Below are 22,747 nucleotides of genomic sequence, written 5' to 3' on the forward strand. Positions count from 1 at the left end.
GGGGAGAGAGAAGGAATGAATAGAGATGAATAAAGATGAAAAGAGAGAAAATATTAAGTAGAACAGAACTGAACAGAAATTAATAATGGAGGATGTAGAGATGTAAAGTAAGGCCCAGTGCTGAGATTTTGTGGTTTTGGAGGAGAAGAGGAAGAAGGAAGGGAAGAAATGTGGGAAGAAAAAGGAGAAACTGAAGTAGAGGAGAAGGAAGGGAAGAAATAGTAGAGATGAAAAAGAGAAATTGAGGTAGAGGAGTGGTATGTAACTGAATGAGAGAGAGAGAGAGAGAGAGAGAGAGAGAGAGAGTGATGGATGGATGTAGGCTAAATAATTCAGTAACAGTAGGAGGTGGAGGAAGGGGTGAACAAAGGAGAGGGAGGGGAGGGAATGCATAGGGATGAATTGAGATAAAATGAGAGATACTTGTACGAAATAAAATAAAACTGAGGTGGTTTGGCCATGTGGAGAGGATGGAGGGTGAAAGACTGACGAAGAGAGTGTATGTGAGTGAGATGGAGGGGGGAACAGGGAGGGGGGGGGCTGAGGATGAGATGGAGGGATGGGGTGGAGAGGTATATGAGAGAGGGGGGTGTGAGTTGGGAGCAGGGCAGTGAAATGGCGGGGGACAGGGCGACTTGGAGGCGATTTGTTTGTGGCCACCCCAAACGGGATTGAGGCGTCCGGCAATAGATAGATAGATAGATAGAAATGAGTAATGGAGGATGAAGAGAGAGACCCAGTGTAGAGAGATTGTGGTGTGGGAGGGGAAAAGGGGAGAGAGAGAGGAAAAAAAAAAGGGTATGGAGAAGATAAAGAATAGGAGGGAAGAATGAAGTATGTGAGACCATAAAGGAAGGAGGAAGTTTGAAATGAAATTGAGAATGATGGAAGAATGATGGGTAACTGAATAATAAGAGGATAAAATGAAGAAATGAATAAAGAGTTCAGGAAGGAGATGCATGAGAGGTAGAAAGAAGGCTGAAGCAGAGAAAGAGAAATTGAAATAAAGTATGTAAGATGTCTCAGGAGATGATCTGCTAACTTTAGGAGGTGATTTTTGAGGACTCTTGACGACATAAATATTCTGTAAAGATGTGCTGGATTTTCAGTGGTTATGAAGTGAAAGGCTTTTAAATCTGTATACTGTAGTGGCAGAGAAACTGTCCATTTCTGCATTTAATATAGCCATCCTTTGTAGCTTTCATTGCTTTGTTATTTCATTAGACAGCTCATAGTGTATCATTTAAAGCCATCATCAGTAAAAGCACTGGAGTAACAAGTAAAGAGAATGGAAACTTTGATGGAAAAGGATAATTTTCTCCTTAACTGTCATATGAATGTCTTTTACTCCTTAACCATTGCACTTCCAGCATAGGTTCTTAAAAGGTAGTACGTCAACTCCTGGCACATCCTGTATATAAGATGTGTAGAAGAATGCTGAGTAACTGAATGAAAAGAGAAGAAAGGATGTGGAGAGAGAGAGAGAGAGAGAATTAATCGAGTTTTTCATGTTCAGTCTGGTGCCCACATTTTAGCCCAGAGAGAGAGAGAGTATTCAGTATTTCATGTTCAGTCTGGCACCCACATTTTAGCCCTTCTCATCCCTTTGCCCCGGAAAGAAAAAGGAGGTATTACAGGAAATGGTACATACATTATGGTGAGCTTCATAATTTTCAGACCCTTCCATCTCAGCCAAAGTCAGCATTTATCCAGCTTTGTTTCACCTCACCTCTCCTCTATATTCTTTATTTTTCCTCTCCATTCCTCTCTTCACCCTGTGCTTTCCTCTCCTCTTCCCTCCTCTCCTCTGCATGTTTATTTTCTCTTCATTTGTTTGCTCCTCTTTTCTTATCATTTTCCCTCTCCTTTCCTGTCCTCAATTTTTTGCACTTCTCTTTCTTCCCTTCTCTTCTCTCCTCTCCTTTCCTCTCCTCTCCTCTCCTCTCCTCTCCCCTCTCCTCTCCTCTCCTCTCTCCTCTCCTCCCTCCTCTCCTCTCTCCTCTCCTCTCTCCTCTCCTCTCCTCACCTCACTTCACCTCCCCTCTCCTCTCCTCACCTCACTTCACCTCCCCTCTCCTCTCCTCTCCTCTCCTCTCCTCTCCTCTCCTCTCTCCTCTCCTCTCCTCTCTCCTCTCCTCTCCTCTCCTCTCCTCTCCTCCCCTCCCTCCCCTCCCCTCCCCACCCCTCCCCTCCCCTCCCCTCCCCTCCTCTCCCCTCCCCTCCCCTCTCCTCTCCTCTCCTCTCCTTTCCTCTCATGTCTTCCCTCCTCTCCTCTCCTTTCCTCTCATGTCTTCCCTCCTCTCTCTTCTTATCTCTGCCCATCATTTCACTTCTCATATCCTCTTATCTTTTGTCTTCTCCCCATGGCTCCCCAAACCACCTCACAACATCTCACCACACAAAGTTCATCTTTTGTCTCCTTGGCAGGTTCGTAAACATATCAACCAGATGATGGAAGAGAAGGCAGGCAAGGGGCGATCACGGCTGAGCGATAGTTGGTGTTTCCTTGACTGTAAGTACTCCACACCTGTCATCCCACACCTGTCACCCCACACTTGTCACCCCACACTTGTCACCCCACACCTATTACCCCACACCTGTCATCCCACACCTGGTACCCCACACCTGTCATCCCACACCTGGCACCCCACACCTGTCATCAGCACCCATTACTTAAAAATTCACCATTATCAGATAAACAGTTAGTCCATGAAATGAGTTATTAAGTCAGTCAGTCAGTAATTTATTTATTTATTTTTTTTATTATTTTTTTTTTTATGTGTTCAACTCTGGGCATAGGCTTCACAGCCTGCTATCAAGGCCTAGCAGTCCTCCTACATACCATACACCTCTACATGTCACCACTTCGGCGCTAACACCCACCTTCCATATTGAATACATGCTAGGGCTGTCTCATACAGGACCGGTGTATTGGTATTAGCGGGGTTATTTTTACGACATGTCGGCGGGTCTTCTGGTAGATCGGTAAAGCCTGATTTAATGAAATTCAAATCTTTAAACTGTTCCCTGCCCCAGCCGGGATTCGAGCTTGGGTCCGTTAGGACTGCAGGCCACCTCTCTACTGATTGAGCCACCGCCTCCCCACTAAATTAACCCATTCTATCCAATAACTTTTCTTTAATTCATCCTTAACACTACCGGATAATTATTTCAACTTAGAGGACGTTTCTCAATATGGAGGGGTTCCATATACCCTTCCTTAAGACCTTTAGTAGTAGTAGCAGTAACAGTAGTAGTAGTAGCAGCAGCAGTAGCAACAGTAGTAGAGTAGTTGCAGTAGTAGAGTAGTAATAGTATTAGTAGTAGTAATAGCGTAGTAGTAGAAGTAACAACAGTAGTAGAGTAGTAGTAGTAGTAGTAGTAGCAGTTGTAGTAGTAACAGTAGCAGTAGTAGGAGCAGCAGTAGTAGTAGTAGTGATATAGTAATAGTAACTGCAACCCAAGGCTTGTCCTATTGTGAACCAGGTGTATTGCAGACTGTAGTTACTTACCTTCTGCTGTCCACTATCCTCCTTTTGGGGGATAGGGAGGGAGTTGAGGGACATTTGTATAACCAGGCAGTAGAGTTGACGAGCCATATCACCGCCACCACAAGAAGGCATCCATCTTCAACACCAGTAGCAGGAGTTAAAAAAAAAAAGGAATAAGAAAAGAAAAAGATACTTCATTGCACTGCAGAGGTTAATATCTGGGTCAGTGCACTCAGATGATTCTCTCTCTCTCTCTCTCTCATCAGTTAGTGAGAGAGTTAGTAAGTAATATGCCTCATTGGTCTTCCCATTGCACTCGTTGTTGGGCGGAGTGAAGAATTGCGCGTAGGAATGGATCTTTGATTGAGGTCAAACTTTTCCGATTACTTTTATTATCATCTCTCAGTTTTACCTCTCGTGTTCCCTCTTTCCTTCTCCCTGTCTTTTCCTTCCATTCCTCTTTCCTTTTCCCTCTATTCCTTCCTTTCCTCAATTTCTTCTCTCTGTCTTTTCATTCCATTCCTCTTTCCTTATTGCTCTCTTTTCTCTCCTCTTCCCATTCTTTTCCTTCCTGCCCTCTTTCCTTCTCCCTCTTTTTTTCCTTCCATTCCTCTTTCCTTTTCCCTCTCTTCCATCCTTTCCTCATTTTCTTTTCCCTGTCTTTTCATTCTATTCATCTTTCCTTATCCCTCTCTTTTCTCTCCTTTCCTCTTCCCTCTCTTTTCCCTCTCCCTCTCCCTCTCTTTTCCTTTCCTCTTTCCTTCCCCCTCCCTTTTCCTTACTTTCTCCTTTCCTTCTGCCTCTCTTTTTCTTCCCTTCCTCTTTCCTTCTCTCTCTCTCTCTCTCTCTCTCTCTCTCCTCCCTTCCTTTTTCCTTCTTTGTCCCCTTAGTTTTATCATTCTCTCTCTCTCTCTCTCTCTTTCTCTCTCATCATCATCATCATCATCGTCGTCGTCGTCGTCGTCCAACCTCTTCGTCCAACCTCTATTTTTCCCTGTTAAAATTACATACCATCCAGAAATATCAAAAAGATATGGAAAATAAATATCATAACAGTGCATCCAGTGAAATAATATGTATTTTTATTCACTCATCATTAAAGCCTCATAAATGCATGATTACAGAAGCCACACACTTTTCAGTGGTATATAAATTAAATTGTTGATGGAGCAAAATGTGCTGATAGGGTTTCTTGTAATATTGTACATATCACTTGGAGAATTTATGTACTTATACTTTTCATTTATTTAGTTAGTTGCTTAGCTCATTGGTGGTTTTATGATTTCCCTTAGGTGGTTAGTTTGTTATTTTTGTGATATCCTTATTCCCCTTTGGAGTCTAACTAAAAGTGTCTAAGAGTATCAGCAACGAAGTATAAATTATTTATCTGCATTTTTATAGGAGTGTTGAAAAATAATATTCCCTTCACACTGAGGACTAAATAAAATTATCAAGCAGTGGCAAGAAATGGTCATAAGTGCATTGCATGTATCTGTACTTGAAACCTGTTTCATCATAGCAAAGTGGAAAATGAGAGACAGTTTCTAACTTATTTGCTGTTAGAAGTCTCCTCTGAGATTACAAAAATCATGTTGGAAGCAAATATACAGTATGTATATATATATATATATATGTACAGTATAAGGAAGTGCCAGCACATCTTCATATTTTTTCAGCATGTACGGCTGAGAGATTCTTCCGTATTGACCGTGCTCAGGAGCACCTTCACTATGTCACGGACATCTGCACTGAGGACATCTTCCTGCTGGACCCTGAGCTCACCGACCCCACTCACCTTGGTGGCGTGCGGGGTGATGTCAGGTGAGGGTACAGAAGAGTTGACAGGATAGGAAGACAGGAGAATAAATACAGGGAGTTGTAGAGGGTAGGATAAAGGAAAGGAAGAGAGAAGCATGGGCAGAAAGATAGATGGCATGGAGTCAGCATATCACAAGAAACATGAGGAATGCAAGGAATATTGATAATGTCAGGTGAGGGGACAGCAGATCTGGCAGGATAGGAAGACAGGAGAATAAATACAGGACATGGTAGAGAGTAAGAGAAAGGATGGAATGAGCAACTCAGGGAATAGAAAACTGTCATGAGTTATGCATGTATGTCAGATGAGGCAAAGGGGAAGATGACAGGGCAGGAGGAAAAGACAGTAAATATGGAAAGTGGTAGAAAGTTAGACAGAGGAATGGAAAGGGAAGGACATGAACAGAAAATTGTAGATGTTGTGAATTTTGTACATCATTAGGAATAGAAAGAAAATTGATTATATCAGGCGAGGGGATGGTAACAGTGGGGGATTAAAGGAGGAGAGAATAAGACACAGGAAATGGTATAAAACTAGTTGAAGGAAAGGAAAAGACACGGGGAATGGAATACTATGAATTCAGTAGATTACAAGGAAAGAATAATTGTGTAACTCATGTTCAGGTCAGGGAATGGTGGCTGTGGTAGGACAGGAGGAAAGGAGAATAAATACAGGTAGTAGAAGCAGTTGTAGTAGTAGCAGAGTTAGATAAAGGAAAGAACTTGAATGAAAAAGTGCACAGCTGATGAATGTATGTCACCAATAGTGGAAGGGAAGTTGTCAGATGAGCGAATGGTAGCAGTATGGTGGGTACGAGGCTGGGAGAGTAAAAGGAAGAAATAGTAGTGAGTAAGATAGGGGAAAGGAACAGGTACAAGAGGAGTGAAAATGCATGGAAGCGTTTCATTCACTTTCTCGAAGGCGTGGAAGAGATGTTGGTGATGGCAGATGAGGAAATTAGCAGTAGGAGGTTAGGAGGGAGAGAGAGTGAAGCGTAGGAAATGGTAATGGAACAGAAGAGTAATGTAAGGGAGTAAGATAGAGGGAAAGAAGAGAAATGTGAGGTAGTAAGATAGAGGGAGGGAAGTGGAATGAAAGAGAGTAAGATAGAGGAAAGAAAATGATGTATGGTGAGTAAGATAGAGGAAAGGAGAGGTAATGTAAGGGAGTAAGATAGAGGGAAGGAGAGATAATGTTAAGGGAATAAGACAGAGAAAAGGAGAGGTAATGTAAGGGAGGAAGATATAGGAAAGGAAGAGAAGTGAGAAAGATGATTAAAGAGGAGAGAGAGGTACAGGTGATGAAAAAGGATGTAATGCCATATACAAAAGATATAGTTCAAGGTTATGTACTTGGTGGTTGTTAGATGAAGATTATATTATAGGTTGTAGGACAGTTAGACAAAGATTGTAAGGTAAAGCTTAATTTATTAGAGGTTGTAGTTTGCAGTTAGATAGAGGTTGAAGATAAAGGTTAGAATATTAGATAAGAGGTTGTGGTTTCTCATATTAAAAAACATAGTCCAGGTCATGGTTGTATTATCAGATGGAGGTTGTGAAATCAAAGGTATATTAATAAACAGAGGTTGTAATTCGCTCATGTATAGAAAAATTCTGCTCCACACCAATAAGGGTAAGTGTATCAGTTAGAATAGCCACTCTGCATGCCCTTTTTACCAATAACATTCTCACAGTACTCTTTAGTGAATGTGATTTTTTATTATGCAATGCCTAGAAGAATGTATATATACTGTTCCTGCAGTATTCTGTCTTGATGATTTATCTCTCCCCCAAATTATTTTAGAACTTTGAACCTAGTGCTTAAAACTGAGTGTGTGAAGGTATAGATGGGACCCTAAATTTTGGTGGTCATTGGGACACATTTCAAAATGTCATTAGCTTGCATACCACACTTACTGTTGTTGTGGCCCCAGTCTTATCTGGTTTGAACCTGGTTGACTGCAGGCTAAATTTCACCATCTCCTGCAGCCTGTCATCCATTTTTGAGGGATAAGGAAGGAGTTCAGAGACATTGGCATATCAGTCCTATAGTCCACCATCCCCCTTTTGGGAGATAGGAAAGGAGTTGAAGGATAGTTGTATATCCAAACAGTGGATCTACCTGGCCATATCAGTGCCACCACATGGAGGCATCCCTCTCTAGAACCTACATATTAAAGAGCATATTCATAATAAGGTAGATGCAAAGCACATACCATCCCCATGTTTCAAAGCAAAAATTATCATCAAAATTTGTGGGCTTGTCTTTCCCTTTGTACACTCAGTTTTGAGTACCTGGTTTTAGTGCCTCTCATACTACTGGTTTGTTCATATGTACCTCCAAAGTTTGACTCAAAAAATTCCTCTTGTCCCACCTCTTTCCAGACTCTTGTTACTTGAATTTTGAACTTATTTTTGTAGAAGTTGAGTCGACATGTTCTGTCCGCCTCCCTGTATTGAAGTAACTACATATCACTCTGCTGGTTTACTCCTCTGGTACTCATATATCGTACTTTGGTCCCCCCATCTGAAAATAGATTAACCCCCCCCACCACCAACTCTATACTAGTCACCCCTTGTTCTTACTTAACCCCTTCACTACATGGACAGTTTTGATGCTGTACATTGTATATTTGCTCTCGACCATCAGTTTAATTTCTTCAGTCCAATGACGTATTTTGATATATTCTTGCTGTCATTAGGTAGTTTTATTCAGCTTAAGAGAGACTTCAAATTGGAGGGATTAGATGTGGTCTTATTTAAGCTCTTAAGCATTAGAGATCCTTCCAGTGTTGAGTAAATATAAACTGAAGGTAGCAAGAATTATCGTCATCGTCATTGTCATCATCATCCAGACCTCCATTTCCACCTTGGGATGGAGTGAGGTGGAGTCTAAAGAACCAGAAAAAATTATACAAGATTATATTCAAAGAGCCACATTCCCATTCACTCACCATCCAAGATCCTGGATTCCTGACTCCACCTGATAGTCACAAGCTTATTCTACACATAGCTTCACTTTAGTTTATCCAACAGAGCTAGTCTAAGAACTGTTGAGTTAAAAGTGGATGTCATTTCCTGGTTACATAATGCTCATTACAATATTCACACATAACAAGAATAAAATAAATACATAATTTGACTGAAGAGGTAAATGTAGGAAGAAATTGGCCAAAAGGGTTAGAAACAATCACTAGTAACCCTCTCTAATGAAGTTTCTCAAATTATATTCTCACTGCTGTCAGACAGTTTATTTCAGTTTGGTAAAGCCATGTAATGAAGGGGTTGCTGGTAACCATTTCCACACATCAGCCTCACAAGAAGATGAACCATAAAGTAATTAATGGATTTTGTGTGTAATGTAACACTTTTTAGTGGAAATTTTTTCTGCTTTGACTAAAAAATTAAATAATTAATGTATGAGAAAAAGCCCACAGTGGCAGATGAAAAGTATATTCCTGATAGTTTATCAGCAACTGAGTTTTTTCGCTGGACAACAGAAGGTGTGTGTGTGTGTGTGTGTGTGTGTGTGTGTGTGTGTGTGTGTGTGTGTGTGTGTGTGTGTGTGTGAGAGAGAGAGAGAGAGAGAGAGAGAGAGAGAGAGAGAGAGAGAGGCAGGCTTCTCTACAAATGAACTAACCATTGTCTGTCTGTACCTTCTGTTGTCCACAGGCAAGAACACAGTTTTTACTGAAACTGTGTGGAATAAACTTATTGTCTGCTGTTGAGGGTTTTTATCTTTTTCTGGTTTCAAAAGCTTTGATGCAAGGCATTCTTATACTATTTCCACCAACCCAGAATCAGTCATGCCGTAATATTTATGCCATGCCAGTTTTCGCAGTAATGAGGCACAAACAGCTTTGATGAGGTTGATGTGTGTGTGTGTGTGTGTGTGTGTGTGTGTGTGTTTGAAATGTATGTGTATGATGTACTGTATGTAAATTTAGTGAATGTGTATGAGTGTCTGTGTGTGTGCGTGTGTGTGTGTAACAGTGTGTGTAATGGCGTGTGGTGTAACAGCAGCGTGGACAACGATATAGACCATAGTGAACGGCTCGCCATGGTAAGCGACTCTGACTGTGGGGGTGGCTTAATGTTCCACCCTGCCCCGCCCCGCTGCCCTGCACCGCTGCCCCGCCCTCCACCCCTCACCCCGGGCCAGGACTCATCTGACACTGGCGGGGAAGAGGAAGGACACAGGTAACGTTCAGTGGCATCCGGGGGAACACACACACCTGCACCTCACCTCGGGAATGTGGTTTATCATCCTTGTATCTTTTTTTAACAACTCTGTGGCTTTGGGTTATGTTGGTTATACAGTATTTTCCTGATCATTTTGGGCTGTGGGTTATCATGGGTATATTTTCTTGGTACTTTTGGGGCTGTGGGCTGTCTTCAATGCATTTTGTTTTGACTAACATTCAATGATTGTCAGCAACATATTTGATTAATTATTCATGCGAACAGTGACTGACATACAGTACTTTTGTTATTGTGGCTTATCTTGGGTATTTTCTTCACACAAACCCCTAATCATTTTTTATGTCTTAGAGAATTTCTAGCACAGTAATTAGAGGGTTCTGAAAAGTGTATTTATGATGAGGGTCCAGTGGTTTTAGTACCAAACTGTTGTATCCTCTTAATAAAAAAAATCAGTATGGGGTATCCTTTTTTTTTTTTTTTTTTTTTTTTTTTTTTTTTTTTGCTATGGTTCTTCTTGGGTGTTTTCTTCAGATCATCTGCATATAATTTTGTTCATTTGTGAGTGATCTTGGGAAGTTAATAAAAAAATAACCCTGCTTAACCTTTCCAGTGGTGTGGCCCCTGGAATTCTGTTTAAGCTAAAGTCAGATGATTTTCCTGAGTTGCGAGGAAACTGAGTGGTACAAAAGTAAAAAATCATTCTCAACTCCAGTGCTGTTGTAGTCTTTTGTGGGTGTTTTGTGAAAGCTGTCACCAAACAGTTTTGCTTGGCTGTAAGAAACCATAGCAGTTTTAGGACTGAAAGCTGTAAAGCTGTCGTGGTTACCTATCAGGATGGTGTACATCAGTACATCAGGGTTTTAGTTTCAACACAGTGTATTGTACTGGACAATTTTTTTTTTTAAGCCCCTTCTTGTAATGAAAATATCCCTTCTCTTGATTTAATAATGCTCTGATGATTTTATTAAGTGCTAGAGAGCTCTGTCATAGTGATGAGGTTAGCAGCTGCCTCCAGCAACATGTTTTTACTGAGAGATTGTCTCCAAACTTAATGAAATTTTCTAACCATACTGAAAAGATAAATCCTCGTCAAGTGCCAGGATGTTGCATGTGTAGGTATGATACTGCACCAGCTACACAGTGTGGTTATTTGAATAAGAAGCATCTGCATCTTCATAAAAACCATCTCATGAGATATATGTGAAACATAAACCATACTGCTTGTATTATAAGTTAAATTCAGTACAGTGCATTTGCTGCTAAAATTACTAACCCCATTTTGCAGTGGGAATTAGGATTAGGTTCTTGATACAGACCACATAATGCCATTCAGGAGTGAGCTACTGGCGACTCTGACCCTAAATGTGTGAACTGAAAATCCTAGTCCTGGGCCCCTACTTTCCTGATGGGGCAATAAAAGATGAAGCAATAAGCTTTTTTTTTTTAATTAGAAATAAAATTCTGTGCCTCTGTTGCAGCACAGAAAATACCTATAAAGTTTAACATTGAATGAACCTATTGTTTAGAAGAATGCCTTGTTGTTGTTGTAGCCCCGTGTTAATCAGAAACATGACCCGGGTGGACTGCAGCCTTAAGCTGATCTGCAGCTCACCATCCTCCTCCTGAGGGGATAGGGAATTAGTTGAGGGACATACTGTATGTATAACTGGGCAGTCATATTGGTGCAGCCACATGAAGGTATCCCTCTCCTGTACAAGAAGCATGTCTGATAACTTATTCCAAGACATGGTAAGTTTTTATGACTTTTTGTTCTAATGAACAGTACTGTATTTGCTTGCCTTTTTGATCCTTGATGTTGGTCCTTTAACCATTCATTTATTCTTTATTAAATATAGATAATATTGGCATAATGTAATGATGTGCATTGAAAAGAATGATATTGCAAATGTAATGTTCTTAGAAGCATCAGGCATCATGTTGCTCCTCAGTAGGAATCAAATGTATGACCTTAAAAGGAAAATTATTGTGTGGATGGAATACTATGCTTTATTAAATTTGAATGACTGAACCTAGTAAGTGATGAAATACAATATCCGGATTTACTTGCACAATTTTTTAAAAACTTCATGAGTTTAGTCTATGGCTGGTTTTGAGTAAGAAGTGTTTTATCAGCATGGGTCAGATTTTCAACTGTTACAAGGTTACCGATGGTTACTGATGTTGAAAATGATCTACATAATTAGTCCATAAGGTCACGGGTAATTCTGTCTCTGTAACTGTTGAGAAGTAGACCCATGACATTGAAGAGGATGGAGAGCAAGAGACTGATGAGAGGAGTGTGTATGTGAGTGAGGTGGAGGGGGAGGAGAGGGAGAGGGAGGCCAAGAATGAGATGGAGGGATGGAGTGGAGAGGTATATGAGAGTGGGGGGTGTGAGCTGGGAGCAAGGCAGTAAAATGGCAGTGGACAGGGCAACATGGAGGCAGTTTGTTTGTGGCCACCCCTTATGGGATTTGGGCATCTGGCAATAGATAGATAGATAGATAGATGAAGCATTTTTTAACTCAACATTAGCCTTAGAATAACCTGAAATTTCTCAAAAACCTCGCAGGACATTGTGTATATCATATGTTGGTCATGTAGCTTTAAATGTTGTGGACCCTGGGAGCCTGTCCTCAGTCCACTACACTGGTTGTTGCCATTCATCGTCACCGAGAATCATTACAGTGTGTATTATTAAAAGTCATTAGCACGTCTCTAAAAATTGTGTGAATGGTAGTTGAAAATCATAAATTCACTTATGAAAATCAGCAGTGCACACAGTATTCAAACATTTTTTTTATGTACAGGCATTAGTACATGATTTAAAAGTAACGGTGTGTTTGTGACAAGTGTTGGTATAGTATTTTGCTTTAAATAATGCCATCACTTAAAAATCATTATCATGTTATTACACATTATTTGTTCTTCAATGAAAAGCATTAACATATGATTGGAAATGGTTGTTATGCCACTGAAAATCTCTGGTACCTCATTAAAATTTACCAGTCCATCGCCAAATACCATTAGCTCATCACTGAAAATTGTTAGTCCACTTTGTCATCCCCATCATTTCCTTGAACCATGTGAGGTGTGGTGAGGTTCCCCCTATTGCCGAGAGAGTGTAGTGGTTTTGGCTGCTGCTGTCAAATGCTCCTATGACCTCGTGATGTGACACTGGCTGCGGGTGTGGTTGCTGATGCTGTTTTCATGCCTCGTATATATAATCCTTTTCATGTCTCCTTCTTGTGTCTTCTTGCACCCCCTAACATGTCATATTAAATTCCAGAACACTTTTTGCCTATCTGCCTACCTATCTAACTATCTGTTTGTCTACCTATAGCCAGATGCTTTAATCCTGGAAGGCGTGGCCACAAATGAATCACCTCCATGTCACCCTATCCTCTTCCATCAGGTTTTCCTCTCTTCCACTCATGCACCCCTCTCTCATATGCCTCTCTACCCTGTCCCTCTATCATATCCTCAGTTTCCCCCTCCCCCTCCCCTCCCACTGCCTCACTTAGGTACATTCTCCTTGTCTGTCTCCCATTCTCCAGTCTCTCCACATTCTCATAGTCTCATATGCCTTCTTATCCTGTGCATTCCTACTGACTCACACTCCCATACATTACCTTACGGCCTTCATTCCTATGTACAGTATATACAGTACCACACTTCCTTATGTAGTGCCTGTATCTTAAATCTACTTAAGTCTCTTTATAGTCATTCCATCTTCTTGATATCCTGTCACACCCTTATTTAGTTATAATACTTGTACTTTGCTACTGTCCAGACATCCTTATATTGCTTCCTGTTCCGTATAGTCTAAGTACCTCATATTATACTTTTATACTCTCCTCTCTCCTTGTCTCTCAGTTCTCTACACCTCATTAACTCACTCATTTTCAGTTTATGCTTTTCATATTCTCCTCACACCTTGCAAATTCTCCACCCACAAAAAAATAGAATGCTATGTTGCCTCAAAAGGAATCTCCATATTGATATTAGCTATGGCACAGCTGGTGTATTGTATGGACTGGAAGTTAAAACCTAATAATAACCTGTAAACTGCTGAACGCCTCAGACAACTTTACTCCCTGGTGCGGCTGTGTTAGTAAATAATCGACTCCTAAGAATATTAATAAAATATATTTCAGCCTCTTAGAAATGGTATAGTGCACCTATTCCCCAAGTATTTCTGCTCTACTCCTGTGCATTTCCATGTACTGGCACTCCTAAGTTATTCCTTGGTGTGAATGGCAACCCCATCCTAACACAGCAAGAGGGAGGTGAGATGGTAGTTAGGGATGGACAGGGGGGTAGATAGTGGCCTCATTGTCATGGAGACGGTGTGTTAGACTCCCCAGCTGTCATCGAGACAAGTCAGCTGGCTTACTTTGGTTATGCATTTGTTTGTGTTAACCAAAATAGTTATTGCTCAGTATAAAGGACGTACCTGCATTATTTTTTTTCTCTGCTTCAAGTGTTAAGGGTGCTGTATGCCACCTGATAGTGTTACCAATGTGCAAAATATTAGGGCTGTACATCTCTCACAATTTTTGTGGGATGAATTTGAAAATCAGGTTTCTAAGACGCGTACAGCAGTCCCCCTCTAAGTTGCTCAAGAGGCGTACAGCAGTTTATGGATTAAAGCCATTACTTCCCAACAGTTGCTGGAAACTGTTGGAAGAAAAAATAAATAGAGTTTTAAAGATTTGTAAAACTGTGAGTCTTGGCTTGAACTTTGACTCGGTTTGCATTTGGCTAAACATTTCTCTGCTTGAGAGTGATGATTGTGTGGCTAGTTCAAGCTTGTAACCTCACTTAACTGTTACAGTTGCCACACATACACTTCAGTGTGTCTGTGTTCTAATACCTCCTCTTCTCATACACAAATATTGCCATTTTTTAGTTTTGCACTCTGTCTTTTTCTTGTTCATTTTTAGTCATGTCATGCCCTCTTTCTTCAGCTAACTCTCATTATATTTCTGGCTGTTTACTTAATTTCCATTGCTATACCGCCTTTATATCCTTAGCACACACACACACACACACACACACACACACACACACACACACACACACACACACACACACACACACACACACACACACACACACACACACACACACACACACACACACACACAGTGAGAGCATGGTGGTGAGGGATACTTTCATGTGGTGGTTCCAGTATACAGTATAACCATGTGGCTCCACTGCCTGGTTAAGCTAGCATTCTTCAACTCCCTTCTTATCCTCCAAAAGAGGAAGGTGACTGCAGGAGGAAGGCATCTTCAGCCTGCAGTCCACTGGGTTCATGTTTCAGATGATCCTGGGTCTGCAATTACTACTATATACACACTTCCTTTCATCCATTCCCTGTATTATGCACTCATCTTTCACTTATTCACAGTCTCATTCATGCTATAATTTTTCCTTTCTTTATCTAACAGTCATTAAGCATCAAGAATGTTGAACTAATATTTTACAGTTTTCTAGACCTTTTGTTTATTATTTCCATGCTCTTGCTTCTCCTGTGCTTCCCACTGCCTGCCTTGTTCTGTAATGTCAAGTGTCTAAGTCTTATTATCTGTATTTTGTAACACTGCTTGAAACAACACTTTTTTCAGTTTCTCATGTCTTAGGGGTTATATTGGATTGTGCATAGTGTAGGCTACTTCTTGTATGTTGTACAGAGCAGCAATTTTACTTTTATTTATTTTTTTAAGTGAATGTAATGAATAGTAAGCTCCAGTCTTGTCTTATGTTACTAAAAATGCTAACCATTTCTTTGGAACTTAATGCAGATATTTGCTATGGTTCTTTCACCTTAACTTGGGTCAGATTTTTGTCCATGTGTAGCTTATTTCATGTAGCTTAGTGACAGAACAGACAATTCTATGGCTAAAACCTTTTCATAGCATGTCTATGTGACAGTGTTATATTCTGGTGTTAGTGTTGTTTCAGATTGGCGTTCAAGATGAAGAGATGGCAATTTTAGGCCAATTTAAAATGAAAAAAGTATAAATCACTCTTGCCATCTCTTCTGAAACTGTTAACTTGTTATCCTGAGGGTATCTTGTTTATTTTTTTCCTACCATCTCCAGACTATCTTTTCCACTGTAGGAGAGATGTCCTGTGGAGACGGTGAAGGAGATAGTCTACTGAAGGCCATTTTGTAACTCTTCTAGTTAAAAAACATTCTCCTTAAATTGAGTAAATGTCTCTTGAGATGGCAAGACTAAAATGAGAAAGATGTTGTAGTGGTAAGAGGGTTACCGGTTAAAACAAATGCCAGAAAGCTGCTATTCTCTCTTTTAAACTAGGAAGTTCTGTATTTCCTAGAGAGTTGCCTCCCTGTCTTTTGATGCCAGTAATTTCTGTAGTTCTGTGTATGGAAAAGTTACTGACACTTGTGATAACTTCTTCAATCCAGTGACTCGATCTTATCCTGTTCTTGCAGTGGTACCTTCAGATTTTTTTATTCGCTTCAGGAGAGCCTTTTTTTTTTTTTTTTTTTTTTTTTTTTTGGGGGGGGGTTTTATATATATATATATATATATATATATATATATATATATATATATATATATATATCCTTCATTTATGCCTTTACTGCAAAACCAATATAATATACAGTGGGGCACCGACTTTCGCTACAGCAGGATTCGCGGAATCCACTTTCGCGGCATGCACCAAATATTCCCTAACTTCCACTTTCGTTTGAAAAAAATCGATTTTCGCGCACAAATTTTGGGTTTGGGACAATATTTTGAACTTTGAATTTCCTGCACCGCCCGCCCGCAACCCACCGCCATCTTGAATGACGTCATGTCAACACTCTGGCCACCCATTCCAGCCATTGTGTACGAGCATGCTAGCTCCATTGTGTTGGATTCTCACGGTTCAATGGCCTCTACTATACCTGGTAGTGTGGGGAAAGGGCCTGGTGGTGTGGGGGGAGAGCCTGGTGGTGTGGGGGGAGGGCCGGGAGGAAGTGGTGGTGATAAAAAGTGGCCGGGACATTCAAAGTCGGGAGGAAAGGTCAAGGCTAAAAGAGAGTATCGTGTTGGAGTGAAGAAACGGCAGTATAATAATGAAATGAAAAGGAAGATAGTTGAGTTTTTATTGTTTGTATCTCACAATGCAATGTACAATAGTGATTTGATGTACTGTATTGCAAGTGAAAATGAAAATCTGATGTTACTTTAGGATAACCGGGAACCAATTAGCCTTTTTGCCATAAAGACAATGCCCCAACTTTCGCTAATTCCACTTTCGCGCATTATTTTTGGACCCAATTAGGCGCGAAAATTGGTGTCCCACTGTACTTTGTCTAGAGAATAAGCCAGCAGCGTATGTCACGGGATTCAAGTAGTTAACTGGCTTGGTTTCCTGGTCACTGGTTCACTAATATAGATGCAACAGCAGCAGCATCTTAAGTTGAGATCTGACAAATGAAAGGGGGTTATCAGTGTGAGTTGTTGTGGTGTGGTTGTAGAATCAGATGAGAGAAAGTATTTGGGCCCTGTCTAATTAATATCGTATTATTTGTACTGCAATAGTTAACAGAAGTGTTGAGACCCTTACGTTTTGTGAAACTGAAGTCGAGTTTTATTTCTCCACAATTTGTGGTGCATCCGGCAGTTTCACATTAATGAGTAATATAATGCAATCAACAGGTATTAAAATAAAACATATTTTCTTATGCAATTCAAAATATGATGCACATAGGGAATGACAGTAATTTACTTTTACTGTACTGTACGTTCTTTACAGATACCAGTCATGTTTCGTTTCATTTTTGAAGGCTCCAACATGCTTGCATGCGTCGGCCTTGGTCACCTAATGGTGGCTTTCCATGCTGCTCAATCTATGACAGCCTCCCTGTTCAATCCCTTAACCCTGAGGTCACACTTAATGACCATGTCCCTTGTCTTGTTTGGTCTGCCCCATGCAGCCACACCCCCAGTATTAATGTTTCTCACTTTCACATAAGTTTTAAATTGTTTCCAATTGTAGTGGGGTGTTATGTAAAATTCATTATTAGAGGTCCAAATGCTTTTTCTGTTCTTGTATAACCCTATTAGCAATTTTCTTGGTTTTCATTGAGTGAAATTTTGCTGAGTGTATTGAATGTGAATTGTTTGAAAATTTTTACACTTATTGTCATGCTGAATGTAAGATTGTGTTAACAAAAAACTCTTGATGTCCATTTTACCCATAATTGAGTTTCATGTGGATCATGGGAAGAACAGTAAGACCCATACACTGCACAAGGAGTAATGTACAAATGGACATTAATGCTTATTAACGAATAGAAGAATTATGCCATTCACAGTACACAGTCTGTGTGAGTGGGCTTAATTTATTGCAGTTGAATAGTTTTGAACAGACTGAAATCAACACACAACAAGAAAACTGCTAGTAGGGAGTCACAGTGCAGTACTGGTGAGTTGGTTGCCTCTAAACAAAGCTTCAGCCTCAGCATTGTGTTTTATTGCCAAGCGCTCTTGTGCACATGGTTTTCTATAAGGCCGGAAGGGTGCATGAGGGACCAGGTAGGGTAACGGGGTTGCTGACTCTCTCACTTGGGAACTTTGCATTACCTCTTCCTAAGTAATGTATTAGTCCTGTTACACATTAACCCTTGTGAGGGACACTTCCTGTGGTGGCATCAATTTAACTGGGTGTCTCCATGCCCAGTATTACAACTATTTTCACAACTCACTCCCAAGCCCTCCAAAATGAGAGTGGTGGACTGCAGAAGGGAAACTCTAGCCTGCAGTTGACTGGGTTCACATTTAGAAACCTGGAGTCAACAACCACAACAACGTGTAATAAATAAAATATATCGCTGAGGAAGAAAAGTGCTAAAGTGTCCCATGCAAAGAGAATACAGACAATGTGTATGTGTGTGTGTGTATCTTTGGGTTTGTTTGGATGTGTGTGTGCTGTAGTCAGTTCTCATTATAAGCAAGTGATGTCTTTCAGAATATCACAGTTCTTTCCTGGTGATTTAGAATGCCTCACTTAGAGTGACAGCCTTGCATAGATTTGATCCTCAAGAAGTTATTGGACGTTTTTCAATGATGCAGTGCCAGCAAGTGGAGTAGGCTGGTCATCTACCCATAAATGTACTGGACCATGACAGCCGTGGCCATCATCACCTTGAAGTGACTAAAATGGGATCAGCAGTTTTATTTTAATGTTTCCAAAATATCACAGTTCATTCCATACAGTTGGTATTATTAATTTGGGAAATCTGGCAAATTAACTTTTAACAGGCAATTTTCTCCTTCAGTCCCTCCAGCCTGAAGACATAATACATGTTTTATTGCAGCTGTCTCCAAACAGTTTTTTTTAGAGAAGGGTAGCCAAGAAACCATTTACAACGCTGGGTGGTAACCATATAACCAAACCATAAGTGTTCCCTACGTGTCAACAAGTGGGTTGGTGGAGGGTTAGTGTCCCTCCCTGTAAAACATATAACTCAAAGTCAAATGGCCACCCCTCACAGGATTATGGCGTCTGGCAATAGATAGATAGATAGACAGACTTTTAGAAGTGGAGGGAGTAGATACAGCCTTTATTAATCACTTTACTACTGTACCCCTAAACTGAATAAAACTATTTGGTAGCAGTAAGATGACTATAAAAATGACATATTAGGCAGCAGATGGATGGCTATCATGGGACCTGGGAGATACTACACTGCCATGAGAGTGAAATGTGTCTGCAAGCTTGGTAGCAGGCCACACGGTCATCAGTTACAAGTGCAGGCACCCGGTGATCCATCTATTGAGTGACTGTATGCAAAGTCAGTGTCCAAGCTGAGACATGCATTGTTAGAAATTTTATTACACATCTCAAATTTCTGCTTTCCCAACAGCTGCCAGCAAATGCTAGGGAGTAATTGAATGGTTTTGGCATTTGATTTAGCTTCCAGTCCATAGAAGACATCAGTTGTATCATGCCCAACCCCAGCACAGGAATTCCTTAGGCCAAAACATTGTTTCATTTTTAGATTAGATTAGATTAGGTGGGGCAGTTCACCATCCTCTCACTCGATGTAGTGCCGCTGTCGGGTGACTGCCCTCTCCTCTCTTCCTTCGTTCTTTCCTTTCATACTCATCTTTCCTTCCTTCCTCTTCTTTCTTCCCTTCATTCTTTCCTCTTCCTTCTATCCATGGGTGACTCTACACTGAGTGACAGGCTAAATAGTTTCCTGTACACCAGGAAACTATTTACTACGCTGGGTGGTAACCATATAACGAAATTATGGTGCCTGGTGGTTTAGTGGATGATTAAGGTGCTCCAGTTGGATTGAGCCTGTATAGGTTTACGTCCAAGGGATGGTTGGGGTTTATTGCTTACGTAATGCCACTCAGGGATAAGTGAGGCTTGTCACTCTCATCTTCGGTATTAGGACCAACTTGCCTAGCCCTGCACTCCTACACTTCTATGCTGGGTGGTAACCATATAACCAGATTATGGTGCCTGGTGGTTTAGTGGATGATTAAAGCGCTCCTGTTGGATTGAGCCTGTGTAGGTTTACATCCAAGGGGTGGCTGGGGTTTGTTGCTCACATCATGCCACTCAGGGATAAGTGAAGCTAGTCACTCTCATCTTAAATGTTAGGACCAACTTGCCTAGCCCTGTACTCCTACACTCCTCATGGGGCAACACTGGAGTGGGTGATGATGATGATTAGGTTAGATCTTCAGGCAGAAGGATTTAATGTCATTAATGTCATAATATAAACAAATGAATAAATGGATAGAAAATAAAAACTAAAAATTGCATATAATGAGGACTTACTGTATGTGCATGATGTGAGGATCTTGGTCTGTGCAGTGTGATGCCTTCTTGTTGTTATGTTGCAGTTTATGCCCTTGTTTTGCAGTGCTGCATGTTTGGTTATGGATGGATTATGACTTTTATGATGTATCTTTTTCTCCTTTATTGAAATTTATTTTTGTTCTTGCTTACCTATGTTGCATGTGTAGATGTGTAAGAAGTATGATATTTGATGTATGATCTTTTTCCCCTGTATATGTTTTTCTTATATTTATAATGCCGTTGTAGATTTATTAATTCAGTGTATAAATTTTTCTATCAGTTCCTGTAGTGTAGTGTAGTACTATGACTGTTATTTTTTGTAGTTTGTGCTCATCAGAATTTATATACTGTAGTGTTAAATACCGTACAGTATGTGTTTAGTGTTATTATACTTGGTATTAAATTGTTATGTGTTATGGTTATGTAATAGGATATCTCTTACTTTATGCAGGTGATAACTTGAATAGGACTAATAATGGGATGACGTTGAGAGGCCTGAGTGATTTTTAACACCTTGATTCGTACGGTGTATTTTGTATCATATTCTTGATGACAACTTGCTATTTTATTCAGCTATAAGGAGACACTTTTTGAGCTGGAGGAATTAGATATAAAGTTCCTTAACCTCTTCAATATGAGAGGCCTTCGTAAGTTCAAAAGAATAATAATAAGCTGAGAAATACATAACCCCTTTGGTGCTGTGGCATCTTTTTCCATTTTATTCTCACTGTTTATGAATTATTTTAACTTACTCAGCTTGGGAGGACCCCTTGGTGTTGAAGAGACTAATAAAGTTTTATCTGAACCCTCTAGTTTGAAAAATCTATCTAAAGGTGAGTAAGAAACATTTGGAGATTGCCAGTGGTGTGCACAGGCAATATGGGAGGCAGGAGCATCAGCTAAAAAAAGAAGGGGGGGGGGCACCTCACTCCTTGCTGGTTACTACTTAGAGAGAGAGAGCATTTTAAGAGGACAGTGGGGTAAGGACTGAAGCCCCTTTCAGCTTTACCTGTGCACATCCCTGGAGGTAGCAAGAATAAAGTAAGAAATTGTGTACATCACTGGATCAGGGAGGGTCAGATCACCTGTACCTGTTTTATGTGTTGTGAAGGGACCTCCAATACTATGTGGCATTGCAGTGAATTACCTTATGTCACATTTTCCTTTTCCACTGTGGTGCTGTGCTGTTGCTGCCCCACCCTACCACATCTCCGTCACTGCCCCTCCACCAACCCTCAGTCTCCATGATCGAGTCTTTGGGCCAGAGTACTATCCTCCAAGGTATAATTTCCAAGTCTGTATATTTAAAGCGGAGGGTGAAGGTTATGCAAGCCCCTAATATCTTATGGACATTTGTGGGACAGTTTTGAGATTAGATTTGAAGCACTGGCATACCATGATATGCATTTGCAGCTTCTTTTACTGTCATTATAAAATTGTTGTGAACATTAGATATGGATAGTCAGCATGGTGCACTACCGAGCACATCCTAGAACATGAGTGACACCAAACACTCATTAATATCATCTTGAAACAGTTGAGAGCATTAGGTAATGGACAACATGCATCCCACATTGCAGTGTGTGTTTTATCAGCAAAGTTTGTAGTACTGTATTCCCAGGCTTATGTGAACAAGAGCCTGGTGGACTGCAGGCTGAAGTTATCTTTCTCCTGCAGTCCACCTTCTTCTTGTCAGGGGATAATTGTGAGTATTAGGTATGGGTAGCATGCATGCCACTTTGCAAAGAACATTCATCAGTGGGGAAGAGAAACCAACCATAACAATACTTGTCATGGATTTCACAGACTGTTGCAGATTGAGGGCTTGCTTAAATCTTTACACCTCTGCTTTAAAACTATACCCATCAGTCTCAGTGTGTGTTGTCTTGTCCTTATTCCAAGCTTTGTCTCGTGTGTTTTATTGCATGTTGTTTTGTTCTGTTTTGTATTTGTTGTGTTGTTTTTCCAACAGTATCTGATCTGTTCTTTGTTATCTCTGTTTTATCTTGTTTTGTGCTGGCTTCTATTTGTTGTCTTATTACAGTATCATTTCTAATCTTTGTTATATGTTTATTCTTACTTTTGTGCTGTTTTGTATTGTATTTGCTCTTTTCTTATTCCTGTATCTGTTTCAAGTCTTGTGTCTTGTCCTCTTTGTTCTTTGTTATCTTGTATGTCTGTTTTACAGTATTGTATTTCTGTTCATGTTCTCTTGTATTTGTGTAACCTCTTTCTGATTATCTGTTCTTCATCTCTCTGTTTTTGTTAGAATGTTATTGTGTTTCAACATATTTATCATTTTACCTCTTATGGCCCAATTTTCTTTCTGTTACTCATATATTGTTCTCTGGCCTTCAGTGGTCTGCATGCACTCCTCGTCTTGTTCTGTG

General features: G+C 40.4%; 1 protein-coding gene across 6 annotated transcripts in view; it reads left to right on the forward strand.

The window, feature by feature from the left end:
• Positions 1 to 22,747, forward strand: part of rdgA (retinal degeneration A) — a 429,656-nt gene that overhangs the window by 377,119 nt on the left and 29,790 nt on the right. For 2 of the 6 annotated variants that reach the window (XM_080286630.1, XM_080286632.1), the window contains 4 exons: positions 2,428 to 2,512; positions 5,168 to 5,312; positions 9,330 to 9,509; positions 21,597 to 21,638. In XM_080286630.1, the coding sequence (XP_080142756.1) occupies positions 2,428 to 2,512; positions 5,168 to 5,312; positions 9,330 to 9,509; positions 21,597 to 21,638 (452 nt within the window). The remainder of the gene's footprint in view (positions 1 to 2,427; positions 2,513 to 5,167; positions 5,313 to 9,329; positions 9,510 to 21,596; positions 21,639 to 22,747) is intronic. The other 4 variants (XM_080286631.1, XM_080286636.1, XM_080286634.1 and 1 more) reach the window with 3 other exon arrangements.

Source organism: Coenobita brevimanus, chromosome 112 (assembly GCF_032717465.1).
Source record: "Coenobita brevimanus isolate Jiangsu-jjx chromosome 112, ASM3271746v2, whole genome shotgun sequence".
Classification (NCBI taxonomy): Eukaryota; Metazoa; Arthropoda; class Malacostraca; order Decapoda; family Coenobitidae; genus Coenobita; species Coenobita brevimanus.